The sequence below is a fragment of the Suncus etruscus genome, chromosome 2, assembly GCF_024139225.1.
Source record: "Suncus etruscus isolate mSunEtr1 chromosome 2, mSunEtr1.pri.cur, whole genome shotgun sequence".
Classification (NCBI taxonomy): Eukaryota; Metazoa; Chordata; class Mammalia; order Eulipotyphla; family Soricidae; genus Suncus; species Suncus etruscus.
Window position 1 is genome coordinate 98,190,571 of NC_064849.1, and position 18,422 is coordinate 98,208,992.

Sequence of the window (18,422 nt, forward strand, 5' to 3'; positions counted from 1 at the left end):
CTTATAATTTAATTCTAGAGATAATACAGGGGCAGGAAAAGGGCAAGTGCACAAGGTCATAATTCATACAATGCAATATGTAATTAGCAGGTAAGTAGAGAAGGATGTGAGTTTCGGAACCCTGTTGTCATGTGGCTAGATTGTTTCTGACAATCTGGGAATTCAGTTTCTGGAAAATTTGCAGTAGAGCCAACAACTAGAGAGGGTTGTGGATAAGAGAGCAGAAGTCATTCCTTGAAGTCAATGTAAAGTAGTGATAAATAACCAGCACTTTTAGATTTCAGAATCCCACATAATGGGCTATCAGGTATGAAAGCTAGGAAAGACTTCATTGTCTGAAGATCCCTAAAGTGTGTGAGAGCAGCTACTCCACTTCCTTCCTTGATCACACATATCATATATCTTTTGTTCTACCATAATTAAGAATCAAGTTTCAAATTTGTGAAAAGCCATGTTTTAGACATACCACCACCAATAGAAACAATACTTATACAATATGAATCATACTTAAATAATTATTTAAATTTAATAATTTATTATTACACTGTTACATTATCCACAATATGAATAAGCAATGATTTCATCACATTTATTAGACTCTTCATCTGTTTTCTCTGATTATTATAACAAATCCCCACAAGGGCCCGGAGAGATAGCACAGCGGCGTTTGCCTTGCAAGCAGCCGATCCAGGACCAAAGGTGGTTGGTTCGAAACCCGGTGTCCCATATGGTCCCCCGTGCCTGCCAGGAGCTATTTCTGAGCAGACAGCCAGGAATAACCCCTGAGCACCGCCGGGTGTGGCCCAAAAACCAAAAAACAAAACAAAAAAAAATCCCTACAAACTGAGTAAACTAAAAAAAATTATTCTCTTATCATTCTAAAGTTAAAAAATAATCAATATTAAATTTAATAGAGTTGGTTTCTTCTGCCGGCTCTGGGAAGAAGCCACACTGCACTTCTCTCCTGGAGACTGGTGATGAGAATTGCAGCTGCATCAGCTTCAGCTCTTTTTCTTCTTGGGTGACATTCATTCTCCCCTCAGTATAGATCATTCTGCTTCTGTTTTCTTTTCTTATAAGGCTAAAAGTCATTGCCTTAGGGTTCACAATTAGGTCATGAGCATGACCTCATTTCCACTAATTACATCTACAAATACCCTTTTCCCATGCACTTGAACATACCTTTTGGGGAGAAATGATCATAACTTGAAACACTGGGAAAAGGATTTTATCTGCATTATATCACTTGATGCTCACAGTCAGTGAAATTGACACTTATCTGAAGTTGGATTTTGAAGCCTTTATTCCTGAAACTACAGAGTTGTATATCCAACAGCTACTTGACATGTCAAGATGCTTGCTGTTATTCAGAGTTCAACCTTAATAAAAAAAAAAGTCTACTTATCATCACTTGACTGTTTCTTGCTAAAAACTCGAGTATTTCTCAGTTTCTTTTACAATCAAAGTAAGATCATTTAGTGGATCTTGTTAGCATATTCACATAAAAAGAAGACAATGGACATCCCACAACTGCTACTATGCAAATAGCCCAAGTTTACTGTTTCACAATTAACTTCAGATGCCAAGCTGACAAAAACTCCAAGTACAGCAGTTTGAGGTATGAAAAATCTAAAATCTTCTCAGAGTAGGGATGGACAGCCTTCCCCAGAACTGCTAGAAGCTCCAGAAACCATGCCCACATCCCACAGCTGCCCCAGGTAAACAATGGCCCAGCTACACAACTTCACAACTAATTTCAGGAGATGAAAGACAAACTGCTTAAACTCTTGGGTACTCTGGTCTTTGAGCTGAAATTTTTCTGGAGTCTCCTTTGGAGGGGGGCAGGCTAAGAACCATTTCAATTCCCCAGGTCCTGTAACTCCTGGAGCATATGGCTGCATATGTGACACCCCCAAATTCCACAATAATGACAGTCCAATCCTAGTATACCAAGTTAGATGGGAAAGCAATATAGAAGCCAACTAAGTTTAATAAAGAGAAACAGGAACACCGAAACTCAACTAGCAATAAATAGCTCAGTAAGCCCTCAGATAATGACTTGAAGGTCAGATGTAACAATATACACAAATCTTCTTTACTGAAGTATTTTTTTTAATTTTTTAAGTTTTTGGTTTTTGGGCCACACCCGTTTGACGCTCAGGGTTTACTCCTGGCTACGCGCTCAGAAATTGCTCCTGGCTTGGGGAGACCATATGGGACACCAGGGGGTCGAACAGCAGTTGGTTCTATGCTAGCTCTTGCAAGGCAGACAGACATCTTACCTCTAGTGCCACCTCTCTGGCCCCCTTACTGAAGTATTTTTTTTATTAATTCCATGAACTATTTTTGTTTTTGGTAACAAGCATTATAAAATAAATTACTTTGTGCCTGCTAAAGGGAACAAAATTGTGCATGTGTGTGTGTGTGTGTGTGTGTGTGTGTGTGTGTGTGTGTGAATGTATATGTGAAACTGGGAATATGGCATAGGGAAAGTCACATTGATTGTGAGATTGGTGTTGGAACATTGAATGTCCGAATAAATAAATAAAGTGCTCAAATAAAATAAGTGTAAAATTATATTGCTTAAAACAGTACATAATCTCACAGTGTGTTTGTTGGTTGGGAATCCAGGCCCAGCTCAAGGTCCCTCATGAAGTTGCAATCAAACTTTCAACTGGTTTTATCTGAAACACAGTTCAAAGTGAAATTGCTGAGGGGGCTTGGGGCAGAGGCTGACCAGTAAGTATGAAACTATATAAACATTAAAATAAAAACCTTAACTGTTATACTGATTTAGATCAGCTGGACATGAATATAGGGTTTTTGTTTTTGATTTGTATCTGCTTCCATTGTATCACCTTGTTAACCTGCCTCCGTCGCTATAATGTCCTTTGCTCTGAATTGCACGTATACCATTTCTCTACTTACTTCACATATCCTGAAATATAATCTCTCTATTTCCTCTATCCACTGTGTTCTCTTTGCCCAAAGGGATATTTCTCTCCTATCCCAACTGTAGAAAATGTGAATGATTAATTCTCCTACAAGTTTCAACTCACACAATAATTTTTATGGGAAGATTTTGTTATTCACATTTTTCCTTGAGAGAATTGGTCCCTTTCTGTGCACCAACAAGATTATTAGTATGGTGCTTATTATTGTTCAAACACAGTCATAAATAACTACCCCTAATCTGAACTAACTGTGTCTTGAAACTCATAGTCTGATTCTAATAAATCTTTGTATCCTTATTTTCTCATATAGTGCCTGGAAAATTATATGCAGCTTTAACCCACAAATGAGTCATTAATTGTATTTTTTTTGCTAACCACAGACATTTATTCATTAAAAAGAAAGCAATTCCCAGTTGATATACCCTGAAGTAATATGTAAACTCTGTTCCTAATGCATCTCTACTCCTCTCCAAGTTCCACACAGTCACGATTGTTAAATGCCATTCCAAAGAACAGGAAGGAATATTCCCCTGATCATTGTCCCAGTTAGAGATCTTTTACAATGAGGGAAACAACCATGGTTGCCAGTCAGTTAATAAGTACGTGTTTCATTAAAATATAATAAAATAAGATCTGATTGATTTCACAGCAGTCTAAGGACAAAAGAGAAAGAAATAGAGAGAAGGGAAGGAAAGAAGGAAAGCAAGATGGAGAGAAGGAAGGAGAGAAAAGAAAATAGAAAAAGCTCATCATATTTTACTATAATAAAGCAATTTCACTATTAATATGGGTTAACTTTGCCTCCTTCTTGCTGTTCACTGGGGTCCTACCACATGGCTTACACAGCTGGGAGAAGTGAGAAGAGGTCCAGGCTCTTTAGTTTTACTTGTACATTATTCTTGCTGCTGCCTTGGTGGTGCCTGGCCCAAACTTGACTGTTGTTGTGACTGCTCCACTGGTAACTTGATATGCTGCACTCAGTTCTGAAGGCTTCTTTGACTCAACATCATAACTGTAATGCCCTAAGAAATCCAAAGAGGCATAATGCTCTCAGAGGCTGCATCAGTGTGGTTTCTGAGACCTTCACCTGTCTTACTCATGGAGTTCCTGCAGTTCATGGTTTTCTGGTATTGAGTACTTTCTTCTCTCACAATTCTAATGTCCTTTATTGTGTTAGGGAGACTCAATATAGTCTAATTACTCCCTATAAAACAGTGGTTCTCGGCTGGTCCGAGTGCAGTGGTGTTTACAATTAATTGATCACAGCCTGTTACAGATTTCTTTGTTCCTTCTCCACTCCCACTGCTTCACTTGACTAACCTAAAAACAAAAACAAAAAACAATGGTTATCTGGGCCAGAGCAATAGTATAGCAGGTAGGACATTTGCCTAGCATGCAGATGACTGATTTGATCCCTGGCATCCAATATAGTCCCCTGAACCTACTCAGGAGTGATTCTTGAGCACACAGCCAGGAGTATCTCCTAAGCACTACCAAGTGTGGCCCTAAAACATAAACAAGCAATAGTTTTCTAAATGGTGTCCCAGCCAACAGTTTCTGAGTCACTTGGGAAGCATCTTAGACATGCCAGTTCTCTCATCCTATTGAGCCTGAATGTCAGAGGTTAGGACCCAGCAGTCTAAAGTTGAACCAAAACTATAGGTGATTTTGATGAACTACAATTTGAGAATCACCAATCTACTAGATAGAAATAACATTTTCCCAACTTCTACTCCAAAACACAACTCGAGTCTCTCTCTTTCTCTTTCTCTCTCTCTCTCTCTCTCTCTCTCTCTCTCTCTCTCTCTCTCTCTCTCTCTCTCTCACACACACACACACACACACATACATGCACACTTTAAGGAGGGCTCTCTCCTTAAAGATCTAGTTATTCACTAACAAGATCACAGGGATATCAGAAGAGGGAGAGAGTGAGGCAATTAGACTACTTTTCCCTTCTAAGGTTATGAATGCATATCAGAGGAAAAAAACAAAACACATTTCTGTGGGAGAATAACCTATTGGAGCCTTGTTTCTTAAATTGTCTAAGAATATCTTGAGAAACCTAAAAACATTCCAGTGCCTGGGACTCCCTCCCCCAAGGAATGCCAATTTAATGGGTCTGGAGTGGAATCCAGATGTGATTTTTGCAAATTTCCCCAGGTTACTTGCATGTGCAGTAGAAATGAAAATAAAATAAAATAAAATAAAACCAGCGGCCAAGATCTTGTCATTTGTGTGTGTTTGTGGGGGTACAGGGATTGTCACACCCACAGTGATCAGAGTACTATCCTGGCTCTGCTCAGGATCACTCTTAGTGATATATAACTTTAGCCCATGTAAGTTTTTTTAGAGGACAACACAGGTGAATTGAGTGCATGGATAGCTTCAAGGCTTATCAATGAAAGTCTTACGTTTCCTGCTATTGCATTTGTTGGGACTTGGGTCTGAACAAGGAGGGATGCCATTTTGTAGAAGCCAGATGGCAGGCTTCTTGCCAGGTTCTGAGGTTGAGTCTGGACTCTAACAGTGTCGAATGTCCCTTCCTTTCTTTTCCTACGTTCTTATTAGTGATAAGGAGCCTTTTAACAAAGGTCATTTGAAATACCTTTGATTATCAGCCACTACACTCTTCTCACTGGCAACAATTTTTTTGTTTTGTTTTGTTTTTCGGCCACACACGGTGATGCTCAGGGGTACTCCTGACTATGAGCTCAGAAATTGTTCCTGGCTCGGGAGACCATATGGGACACCAGGCAATTAAACTGAGGTCAGTCCTAGGCTAGAGTGTGCAAGGCAGACACCTTACCACGTTCACCACCACTCTGGCCTGCTGGCAACAATTCAAACTACTATTTTGGTTCATTTTCCTTGTATTCAACTCCTTTTCCCATATATTTTATTGTGTTAGGAAATGAAAATACCTTTTCTGTGCACTGGATTATTTTCCCCTGCATTGGGTTCCTTTTGTTAAAAATTAGTAGTGGTGTCCATATCATAGTAACACTTATTTCAAAATCCATCATAGACCCATTTCCAGAATGAAAAAACGGCCATTCAAATACAAAAATTCATGTTTAGAGGGAGAAGAAGCAGGTGGCATATATGTGCCCTTTCGTTTGTTAAGTTAGTGTGTTTTCAGTTTTCTCAAACTGTCTTCCAAGTTCATGCTAGTGTGGCTGTCAAGGGTGAGAGGTTGGAGTAGTTGATGGTCTTCTTTGGAATGGGGGAGAAATATCCAGCTGTGCTCAGGACTTACTTCTGGCTCTATGCTCAGGACTTACTTCTGGCTCTATGCTCAGCAATCACCTTTGGGAGTTTGAGGGAACATATATATGGTAATATGGATTGAATCTGAGTTTGGCATGTGCAAGGCAAGCATACTGACCACTATACTATTTCTTTATTTCCAAAGGTCTTATGATATTCTTCAGTTTGCCTTATATCCCACTGTCAAGCCTCTCCTTCCAGGTGTCCATACAATTCTCCACTCAGGAATACATCTATGTACTGAGCCTGGCATTCTGCATCTCAATGATTTTCAATTCCTTAAAATAGTTTTCGAATCAATGACTTTCAATGGCCCTGAAAATGGGCTTTTGTGTCAAAGGCCTTCATACCTTTGGGCTAGATTGGGTTTCGGAAAATGTTTTCCCTGCATATATTACCAGCACCCACCCAGTCCCATTTTCCTGCTGGTAACTGTTTTACAGTTTAAAATCCTTATAAAATGAATTGTAAGGGATTATAAACTTTCAAATATTGGATCCCACTGCATAAAATGCAACCCACTTACCTACTTCAGTACTTGATTCCATTCTTTCTGTAGAATCTTTTAGACATTTAAACTTTTCTCTGCCTTTCATATTAAGTAAACTATGTATTCAGCAAATATCTTCTGTGAACCTCATTCTCTTTCATTGGACTTTAAAAATTCCACATATCACCCTGCTTATCTTCAAAAAACGAATCACAACACCTTAATCTGATCACAGCCAGCAGTAATTGAGTCAGTACACCATGCCTCTTAGAAGCATCTCTGAACAATGATCCCTGCAGATTTAGTAGGATATGACAGTAAAGCTAATCTCAAAGGCTGCCTCACAGCATCTGCAGAGCTCAGGGGGACTCTCGGGCTACTTTCCTAGGCAGGAGTCAATTCTGCCAGGTAACATTTGGGATGCATGGCTGAGGTGGATAAAGGTGTAACAGGGGCATCTATCTCTTGGCCAACTGTTCCCTTAGCCGCATGAAAAGGTCTGGCATGCTTACAGTCTGCCTTTGTCTTCTGAAGAACATGCAACCAATGCTCATCTCCAAGCTGTGGAGATGATCTAACCTCTCAACAAAACCAGTCAGAGACCTTTTGTCTTAATCCAGCTCAATTTCAAAGCTGGGGTTATTTTTGATGTGCAGAGGCTCACATTACTTTTCCAGATGGACCTGACAATTGAAATACAATTGTTGGAAAACTAAGGAGTCTTGATTTGTTGATTGCCTGAAAGGCTAGGTAGGTGTCTATGGCCAATTTTTTCCTACATTCTTTTTTCCAGAAATCAATAGAAATGTTAGTGATATGATAAATGAAAAAATCCATTGTGATAGATCCTCATAATGTATTACTAGGCAGGTATGAAAAGAAGTTTCACAAAGTATCTTTGAATCTCAAATTATTATGCTGGGTAACAGAAGACAGAATAAATTCAGAATATCTGACTCCAGTTATGTAAGCTTCTAAAAATACTATCTAATCTCCAGGAACAGAGAGTAGGACAGTGATTACCTGTGATTGGAGCTATCGTTGGGACAAGTGGATTGAAATGGATTGCAAAGAAGCGGGAGAAATTTTCTGATTTCAATTATATATATATATATATATACACATGTATGTCAAAATCACATATATGTTAATATAAAATGGTATGCTTCAAATATGGACAATTTAGTATTGTCTTCAATAAAAGAAAGAATGGCACTTCTTATTGTACCCATATTGTTAGCAGAACTAATTATATTTATTCCCTTAAAAGTGAATAACAGACTTGGGGGACTGTATACACCAAGATTATAAATGAGAACAACATATTAAGGCATATATCATCTCCAAGGGTGTGGGAACCAATATGGATTGATTAATTTTTTTTAAAACTACCTTCTCTTGCAGCTGTTGTTGTTGTGATAACTAGATGTCACATACATGACTCTACTGTTCCTTGGGTCGTTTCTCAATAGTTTTTTTTTTTTTTTTTGGGTCACACCCAGCAGTGCTCAGCGATTGGTTACTCCTGGTTCTAAGCTCAGAAATCACTCCTGGCAGGCTCGGGGGACCATATGGGATGCAGGGATTCGAACCACCGTCCTTCTGCATGCAAGGCAAATGACCTACCTCCATGGTATCTTTCTGGCCCCACACTAATTTTTGTCCTTCCATACATACTCTGGCTGGTGATATGCCAGAGATCCCAATGGTGCTTCCATTAGGATTGCGCTTGGCATGTAGAGTGGCGCTAGGGATTGTATATGTGTTTAGATACATGTAAACCAGACACTCCAGTGCCCTGGACTTGTGAATTCTTATTTTATGACTGATAATTCATTACTATTATAATGTATGTTTAGCTCAAAGTTTCTAAAATTTGGCCAGTGGAAGCCCTTTGTGCTCATTTCTTTATCCTTTTAATATAGTTTTGAATAGTTTCTTGTTCTACTGTTTTGTCTTGAGCATGAAAATATTTTATACTTTTATGTTTAAAACACTAATTCTGGAGCCAGTCACTTCTCTAAGGAATTATAGTTCTCTTTAAAGAGAATGACATTGGGAATCTATGATCTTAGTGTCAGGTATGATTATTAGTTTGCAGAGTCACTGTTTCAACTCCAACAACCTAGAGATTGTATCTATTCATACATATTCATATAACTTCTCAGAATTTATATTTTTTATTTCTGTATACATCTATATATTTCAGTAACTATAGTTTCACACTAAAACCTTCTATTTCAATCTGACTTTATGAGGTTCATTTATTTTTTCCTCTTTTATTTGGATAACTTTCTTCAATGGCAGGGAGAATATTGACTTCCAGTAGGTCTTTCTGTGTTTTTCTTGATCAATATCCATATATATATTATATAATTTCTTTTTTTAAAACTTTATTAATTGATTGGCTGTTGGCCACACCCAGCAGCACTCAGGGCTCACTTCTGGCTTTGCCAGAAATTGCCCCTGGCTGGTTGGGGGACCATATGGGACACCAGGAATTGAACCGGGTCTGCCCCAGTTCAGCCACATGCAAGGCAAATGCTATCTGTGCTATCTCTCCTGCCCCATATATATATGCAATATATATATATATGATGCAATATATATATATAATTTCTGTTTACCATCATCAGTTGTCATCCTCATCCTTCTTCACACTATTGGTATTTCAACATCTGATAGAATACTTATTCTCCAGGTCTGCCTTCCCCATTTTGATAAGGCTTAGAAGCTCTCCACAAGTAATGTTTTTACATTGAGGCGAGTCAGGAATTTCACAATAGGCTGAATCCCTCATTTCCCAGGGCAGAGATTGAGCAGGACCTAGAAATCTATTTCCTGCCTGGGTTCCCTTACAGAGTTCTTTACTACCCCATTAAAGTCTTAGACCCTTTCTTTTTTTTTTTTTTAATTTTTATTTTGATCATAGTTGCTTACATATCTTTCACATTAGTATTTTAGGTACATATTAACATTGAATCAGGGGAATACCCACCACCAAATTTGTCCTCCCCCCTTCCCCGTTCCCTTTCTGCAACCCATATTTCCCACCATCACTCCCCCCCAACCCCCCCCCCCCCCCCCCGGGCTGCTAGAGTAGGTGGTTCCCTCTTTGTCTAGCTTACTATCAGTGATCGTACATCTGTTTGGTCCTGGTGCCCTCCCTTGTTTCTCCCTCTATTTGAGAGGCTAAGCTAGTTAAGTTGAGTTATGTGTTTTTGTTTGAGGGAAAGAAAAGCAATAGAATGGGATAAAGATTAAACAAAAAAATTTTTAAAAATAATAAAAATACGCTGAAAATGGGCTATCTGCCTCAGTTTGAGAGAGGACTTGAAAAGGGTAATTGAAACAACATTCAATACAAAAATAAATGTCAAATTAAATATCCAGTGAGCCCTACAGCAATAAAGAGAAGCACCACACAATAGTCTTGGTTCTGAATTCAAATTATGCCAGAGTGCAAAAAAAAAAAAGAGAAAGATAAGATAAAATAATATAAAATAAAAAAGGAGACATCAACTTCAGTATCTACACCAAAATAAGGACGTCAAAAAAAATCAATCAATATATATGTGGAAAAATGATTATTTTTTGCCTTTTTTCCTTTTCTTTTTTATTAGACTTTCTTTTTTATTAGACTCTTGATGATCTACATGTTAATAGTTTTCATACATTGCATCCAGTGTTACATATTTTCTGAGATAATACTTGTTCCTTTAGTCTTATAATAAACAATGTTCAAAATAGTATTTTTAATTCATGGAAAAATCTGCAATCTTTTTTTTTTTCTTTTCTTCACCACACTTGGTGGTACACTCCGGTTACTCCTGGCTCTCTGCGCAGAAATCACTCCTGGCAGGCACGGGGGGGCTATATGGGATGCTGGGATTTGAACCAACATTGGTCTTGGGCTGGCCACTTGCAAGGCAAACGCCCTACCTCTGTGCTATCTCTCCGGTCCCTACAATCTTTTTTTGGGAGGGCACACCCGGTGGCGGTGCTCAGGGGTTACTCCTGGCTATCTGCTCAGAAATGGCTCCTGGCAGGCACTGGGGACCATATGGGTTGCTGGGATTTGAACCAACCACCTTAGGTCCTGGGTCCGCTGCTAGCAAGGCAAACTCTGTGCTATTTCTCTGGCCCCCCTACAATAATTTCAATGAGACATTCAAAGAGGTATTTCCTTGACATTCTTATTCAGTTAAATTAATTATAACATCAGAAGAATTGTTTTATATGGTACCAATTAATAGTTAACTGTACACAATCTGTATTTAAATAGATTCCAGACTCTAAGCCAGAAAGATAAACTCTCTAGGGACTAGGACTATCTGAATTATTAGAGGGCAGTCATGATTTTGCTCTAGATTTCTAGTTACATATTGAATAAAACTTGATGCAAAAAATACTTTCTTTTTATTCTGTCCGCTGATTTGCAAACTCTCACGTGTGATGCAATAATTTTACGATGAGGTGGTGTGGCAATGGGACAGGCTTCACAAATGTGAAATTTCTTTTGGGAGCACATTTCATTTACGATTCTTAGGACTAAGTTAGGGTTGAGTTTCCTTTTGGGGGTGATGGCATATTTTTGGGTGCTGTCATTTTATCTCTCCATTATAATGATAGCTCTGAAAAGTGCATTGAGCTAATTTTCCTTGTACATCAGCTATACCTTTTGCTTTAAAGGGTTTGTTAAGAAAGTGTGAACTTTGGCAATGTCTTATTTGCCACCAAAGCAGAGGCAGCATTTTTGAGGTGACTTTGTTGGTTTTTGGTCCCAATTTGTTATTTTATGTGGAAAATACTTTTCCAGAATGAATTCAACCACTACCCAAGACACTGTGAAAATATCTCTGCGTTAGCCTTCGTATCCTTCCACTCTGTGGATGACGACATTATAGAGGGTAAGAAAAAGGAGTAAGAAAAAAACCCTATATTTGAATTTGCTTAGTAACTTAGCTAAGTCTCTTAATTTTTCCAAACTCTATTGCTTCTTTTTGATTTTGTAGTGATATACTCTCAAACAAGCAATCCTCAGGATTTATTTCCCCACCTAAAATATGAAGATAATAATGACAACGATAATGCTGTGTGGTCAGTGCTCAATGATCCTTCTGCTATTATGGAACTTTGTTGTGTCCGGAGTGCTTGGGTTTCAGGCTTCTTATCAGTGCATGGGCATCAGAAATAATCTCTCATCTTTGAAGAAGAGAATAAAGAGAAAACTAATGCGATTTTTATTGCGATTATTCGATAAGCAAATAATCGCGAATACTGCGATATTTGAAGGCCGGCCGCGGGCCCAAAATGTTGTACAGAGGGCTGCAAATGGCCTGGCCGCGAGTTTAAGACCCCTGTTATAGAGTATGTCAGGCAACATAACAGGGGAGATGGGATTCAAGTTACTAAGTGGCCCACTTAAAATGAATCTTTTGTTTTGTTTTGCATTTTGGGTCACACCGGAAGTGCTCAGGGGTTACTCCTGGCTCTACGCTCAGAAATTGCTCCTGGCAGGTTGGGGGACCATATGGGAAACCATATGGGATGCCGGGATTCGAACCACTGACCTTCTGCATGCAAGGCAAACACCTTATCTCCATACTATCTCTTTTGGCCCCCTTAAAATAAATCTTACCTGAGTGAACCCACACCAATCAGAAGGGTCCTCATAAGTAGAAAGGAAGGAAAGAGAGTGACAGAATGTGATGTTCAAGAGTCGGCTGGCTATGGAAGGAGAGGGCATGAACCAAGGGCCCTGGGCAGTCTTGGATGCTGTAAATACAGTAAGTTTCCACTGTGTCCAGAGAGAAATGCAGCTGTGCTAACATTTTATCTATAGCTCCAGAAGACCCATCTCAGACTTCTGACTTGCAAAAGAGTATATTTGAGTTTTCAACCACCAGTTTATGGCTGCTGGTAAGAACCACTACAGGTAACTAATACATACCCCTTGAAAGGGGCTGTGTGGATGTACCTGTGGTATCAATCTTGCATTTGATCACTGCTGTGACTTGGCTGGCTTGCCTATGCACCGTTAAATGAATTGATATTTCCAAGCCTCTTGCTGAATACATGCATTTGGCTGGAAGCCTTGGGGAACTAGCAAAGGGCCACATTTCTTCTGGGTGGAGTAAGGAGACCTGCTTCTGCCCAGAGAGGTAAGTTTTTTTGGCTAGATTATGCCTTAAATTTTCTGGATACCTGGACACCTCTCCTCTTTCTACATTTTTTGTTTTAAGGCCCATAGATGACCAGATAAACTGAGCAGATCAAGCAAACAAACACCTGGATTGCTATAGGGGGTGTGTGTATTTGTGTGTGTGTGTGTGTGTGTGTGTGTGTGTGTGTGTGGTGTGTGTGTAGGGGGTGTGTGTGTTTGTGTGTGTGTGTGTGTGTGTGTGTGTGTGTGTGTGTGTTGTGTGTGGTCCATGCACTTCACTGCGCAGACCAAGTGCAAGGTTGCTTGCTAGTTCTCTAGCGTGACTCGGCCAGAGCAACACTGCCTATTCGATTTCACAAATAGAAGCCCTACTCGGAGCTCTTAGAAACTCTCGGAAAAGTTTCACTAGGTAAGGACTGCAAGAGTCAAGTTAGGAAAAGTTGGAGAACTGGGAAGAGAAAGGAAAGCCAGGGGCAGCAGAGGGAGCCCCTTCCCCCCATCTTTCTGCCCAACCTTCTCCGCCAGAGAGGGGCTGGCCTGGGGGCCTCTCTCTCTTTCTCTTTCTCTCCCGAGTCCCGCCTGGGATATTCACCCAGGTCTCCCCTATTTGGCCTGGATCGGGGCGGGGCGGAGAAGCGGGGGTGGGAGTGCCGGAGGAGGAAGATGCTCCGGGCCGGCTGCAGGCAGAGGGGTGGGGATAGGGGCTGGTTGCACCCTCCGGGCTCGGAGCCGGTCCACACCCCGCGGGAAGTAGCCGCGGCCAGCGGAGTCACTCCCCTCTCGGGCCGAGCGAGGGGGCAGTAAAGGTGACTAGAACTTTCTGCATACAAAAGCCAAGGGGGAATCCCTGCAGCTGGCAGGCGCTCCGGCCCCTCTCCGACCATGTCCCCTTCGTCTCTCTTCTCGGCCGCAGGCGAGGACTTGCTTGCTGGAGCTGAGCCCTGAAACTTCTGGACTTTTCTGCGCCCCAACAACCGAATCATGCCATGTGCCCAGAGGAGCTGGCTTGCAAAGCTCTCCGTGGTGGCCCAGCTCCTGCACTTGGGAGCCCTGGGAGATGGGGAGTCTTCCCTGCCGCGTCCCGTGCGCTTCCCGGACAAGAGACAAGGTGAGTGGCTTTTCTGTATTTCCTTCCAAAGTGGAGGTGCTGAGCCCCGGGAAAAGCGGGTGGTTCCTTTTGCCCTCCCTCCTCCTCTGAATTCCCTGCCGATCTTGCTGAGGAATTCATGTGCAAATTAACAAGCTCAGAACCCCAAGTGTGCCTGTGGTGTTGGAAGTGATGGTCCCTTGGTTCTTATTGAGAGATGAGGTCCAGCCTCTGACTTGGAGGCGTTTACTCTGCAGTGGAGGAGACCCAGGAGATAGATTTGGTCTCTTCCTTGAATGCCTCCTGGTTTTCATCTCCTGCTTTTCAGATTCTGAACCCAGAGCGGGGAAACTTACTTTTCAAAATTTCCAACTGGCCAGTGGCAGGCATTCAGTGTTTCTAGTTGGTTTTAAACATTCTGGTGAGGGCAGGCGAAATGTGATTCTGCCTCCCCTGCTGAGTGAGCTTGGCTCTATTTTGGTTTCCTGGAAAGTCTGAGGACTGTGTTTGTAAAATAACTTTCGTTTCGGGGACACTTACCCTGGGGCATTCATCTTGCCCTATTGTTCTGTCTTTCCTGTCCAGAGCTGGCTTCTGCTTTTTATGAATTTCCTGAAGTGAAATCCAGGGGATAAAGCCTCGTGGAGAGGTGATGGACAATTTGTTATTGTGATTCAGGTTTCCTTATCCTGAGACTATTGTCTCTGTTGGAGTCCTCAGGCCTTTCTGGCAATTTTTGGCCAATTGGGCTGGTGAATCAATGCCAGGGGCAGGGAAACATGTAGGGTTCAGTGTTTACCTGAACCTCCAAAACAGTGCTTGGAGTGCCTCCCATCTAGGAATGCTCAGGGCACCCTGTGGTGCTGGGGACTGAACCCAGTGTTGACTGCACGCAAGGTTTGTGCGTGAAGCCTTGTACCATCTTTCTAGTCCCTGCTGCTTTTACCTGCATTCAGAAGGGTCAGCTACTTTTTGGTGTTTGGATAGTTCATGGTACCTATGGGAGCAATGCCCACATGGCTCGCTGGCCTCTCCCTATGGGATATGATCATTATGCCCAGACTGCTGGGCACTCTGCCCTTTAGCACATCAGCCACTGATAGTCAACATCCTCCAGTTCCTGGTAGATAGATGAGGAAGCCCAAGCACAGAAGGTTATGGACCAAGCTAGTGGTAGGTTTTGAACTCACTTAACTTGATTCCTAAACTCTTTATAAACAAACCTTATTGCCTAGTGCAGTAATCAGAATAGTGCAAAAAGTGAGCACATGGGCATACACACCCATCTCTCTCTCTCTCTCTCTCTCTCTCTCTCAGACACACACACAGCTGGATCACACACACACACACACACACACACACACACACACACACACACAGCTGGATGAGCATCCGCTCAGCTCTGTGTCTGCTGACTGCTTCTTGGGAAGCTTCCATAGCTTTCTGACCCCCATTGGGCTCTGAGACGACTTGGGTGGCAAACCTAGGAGCAGTCCCTGTTTGCGAATATCTACCAAGATTTTCTGTCAACGTTGCAAACTTCAGATTTCTGCTGGAGCATTCATTACTATGACTTCAAGAGTACTCAGTGGCAAGTGCCTTTGCTTTCCTTGGAAGCTGGAGCCTGCACACACTGAGATGAGATATCTGTCAGCCTGCAATGCTTGTGTAAACGATCAGATACAATCTCCCACCCCCAAGTTTAAAATAGCAGCTCTTGTTGTTCTTTGCAAAAACAGCTCCTTTGTGAAGAGTCTCTTGACACAGCACAAACAGGCCTGCTAGTGCTTCCCAAGGCATTTGGAGATGATTTGGTTCAAAGACACACATTGTCTTGGGTTGCTTTTTGCTCTCCTTCTAAGTGATTTTGTTTTAGAGGAGAGCAGAATCTCTGGGCAGGTGAGAGATGGTTGCTTGTTCTAAGCACCATTATAGTTATATGCTGAGGGTTAGAAATGAAGCCATGCATAATACACAGAACTTAATAGAAATGTACAGATATTTAGTTTTTATATGTAATTTTAAATTTCTAAATTATTTTTATGAAAATGTTCGCTGTGAATCAACTCAGCAGAGGTAGTTCTGATCATCTTTTCATGGGAACTAAGGAGAAGGAGTGAAAGAGAAAGAGTGAAAGACAGAAAGAGACATAGAGACAGAGACAAATGGAGACATACAGAGAGACAGAGACAGAGGTGGGAGAACAAACTAATTAGAGAAAAAAAATTATTTGAGGGGTTGGGCTTTTGGGTGCTCAGGAATTACTCCTGGCTCTGCACTCAGAAATCACTTCTGGCAGGCTCAGCCGGCCATATGATATACTGGGGACATTTAATCCGGGTCTGTCCTGGGTCAATTATGTCCTGGGAATAAATAGAATGGCCTGAGCTTTGCCTTTATGTGGCAGTCTCCCTAATTTCTGTTTTTACTCTGACAATTTTGAATTTCACAAAAATTCTTAGCACTGATTTAAAATTGCAAATTACTGGGGCCGAAACGATAGCACAGTAGTAGGGAGTTTTCCTTGCGGTTGACCAAGGACAGACCTAAATTCTATCTCCGGCGTCTCATATGGTTCCCCCCTTGCCAGGAGTGGTTTCAGAGTGCATAGCCAGGAGTAACACCTGAGTGTCACCAGGTGTGGTCCAAAAACAAACAAAAAAAATTGCAAATTGCCTCAAATATTGGGGCTGGAAAGATAGCATGGAGATAGGGCGTTTGCCTTGCACGAAGAAGGAGGTGGTATGAATCCCAGCATCCCATATTGTTCCCCAAGCCTGCCAGGAGGCATTTCTGAGTGTAGAGCCAGTAGTATCCCCTGAGTGCTGCCAGATGTGACCCCCCCAAAAAAAACACCCAAAAAATTACCTCAAATATCATCCTGCCCATCCTTCTTGTTTATTTTATAACAGGTCTGAAAGAACTAGAGTTGGTCTCTAACTCAATGTCTGTTTATTGAGCATCTACGATGTGCTATGTAACAAGGTAGTATAAGAAAAGGCAAAAGGTTTATAGTTAGAATTCCATTTAGAAATCAGAAAACCAATAAGTTTCCTCCTGGTTCTAAGAGTAGAGTAAAATCAGGCTTTTAAATGAAGGAAGGCATATGGAGATAGAGTTACTCCTTCCTGAGCTGCTCTTTCGACATCTTGTTTATGATGTTTGAATGTGCAATGTCTTTCACAGATTTCCCAACCAAAAATCAGAAAATGGGAACTATTAATCCTGCACAAAGCATACAAATGTAATCTTTCGTCTACAGGGATTAGATTAGAGGGAGCTTTGGCTCTCTATTCTCTGTACTGTTTTGACTGGTCACTTCTATGCTATCTTTTGCTCCTGAAAACTCTGTGAAAGCAGTAGGGCCTTCATTTTAGCCAGTCTAGCAGACGTTCTCTACACAGGTTTATGAAGAATTGGAGGAGTGTTTCTTGTCTTTAAGGCAAATATTATGATCCTGTACTTATGCTATTTGCAAGGCATAAATTTTGCAAGAAGAAATATATATTTTAGAGTTGGTGATTAAATTCAGTCTTAAGTGGTGTATTTTTTTAATTTAATTTAATTTTTTTTGTTTTTGGGCCACACCTGGCGTTGCTCAGGGGTTACTCCTGTCTGTCTGCTCAGAAATAGCTCCTGGCAGATCTATGGGACGCCGGGATTCGAACCAACCACCTTTGGTCCTGGATCTGCTGCTTGCAAGGCAAACGCCACTGTGCTATCTCTCCGGGCCCTTAAGTGGCGTATTTTTAATTTTAAGATGATCAGTCCATTTTTCTACACTATTTCTGCATTTGTAGCTTCCCACCAAAAAACCCGAGGTTATAAGAACCCATGGAAGACATAATGGAAATAAATTTCTGACTATTTCTGATATGCACTTTCTTTTAATAATGAATTTAAAAAATTGCTCTCTAAGAAATAAACACAAAGAATAAATATAAATTTTGATTTATTAAAATGTAGTATGTAAGTATTCTCTCACTTTTTCTATCTAAGCAGAAAAAAAGAATCGCCTGATGTTTTTGTAATTTTATAGGTTTATGTACCCACAGATTTCACTCACAATGTTTCATAACCAAGATTTACATCCTAAGTTTCATGTCTCAGTTTATTTTTATTTATTTTTTTGTGTGTGTTTTTGGGCCACACCCGTTTGATGATCAGGGGTTACTCCTGGCTAAGCGCTCAGAAATCACCCTTGGCTTGGGGGGACCATATGGGACGCCGGGGGATTGAACCTCGATCCTTCCTTGGCTAGCGCTTGCAAGGCAGACACCTTACGTCTAGCACCACCTCACCAGCCCCTCATGTCTCAATTTAAATAAGAAGTTAAACAGTGTTCAGGAGCTAAAATGCATTTCCATCTGCTCTCATGGAGATTGTGATGTAATTACAGTGTGGCTTAGTCCTCACCATCTTCTTGATCCTCTATTGACATTTCATTCTCAGTGT

At 41.1% G+C, this 18,422-nt stretch overlaps 2 protein-coding genes across 3 annotated transcripts in view; one reads left to right on the forward strand and one right to left on the reverse strand.

Moving 5' to 3' along the window:
* Positions 1-6,253: 6,253 nt before the first annotated feature.
* Positions 6,254-18,422, reverse strand: part of TARS1 (threonyl-tRNA synthetase 1) — a 387,157-nt gene continuing 374,988 nt past the window's right edge. The window contains exon 20 of the transcript XR_007492361.1: positions 6,254-6,263. The gene's annotated coding sequence lies outside the window, so the exon portion shown is untranslated. The remainder of the gene's footprint in view (positions 6,264-18,422) is intronic.
* The window catches only part of ADAMTS12 (ADAM metallopeptidase with thrombospondin type 1 motif 12), a 321,939-nt gene continuing 317,378 nt past the window's right edge, over positions 13,862-18,422 (forward strand). For both annotated transcript variants that reach the window (XM_049767671.1, XM_049767672.1), the window contains exon 1: positions 13,862-13,988. In XM_049767671.1, the coding sequence (XP_049623628.1) occupies positions 13,862-13,988 (127 nt within the window). The remainder of the gene's footprint in view (positions 13,989-18,422) is intronic.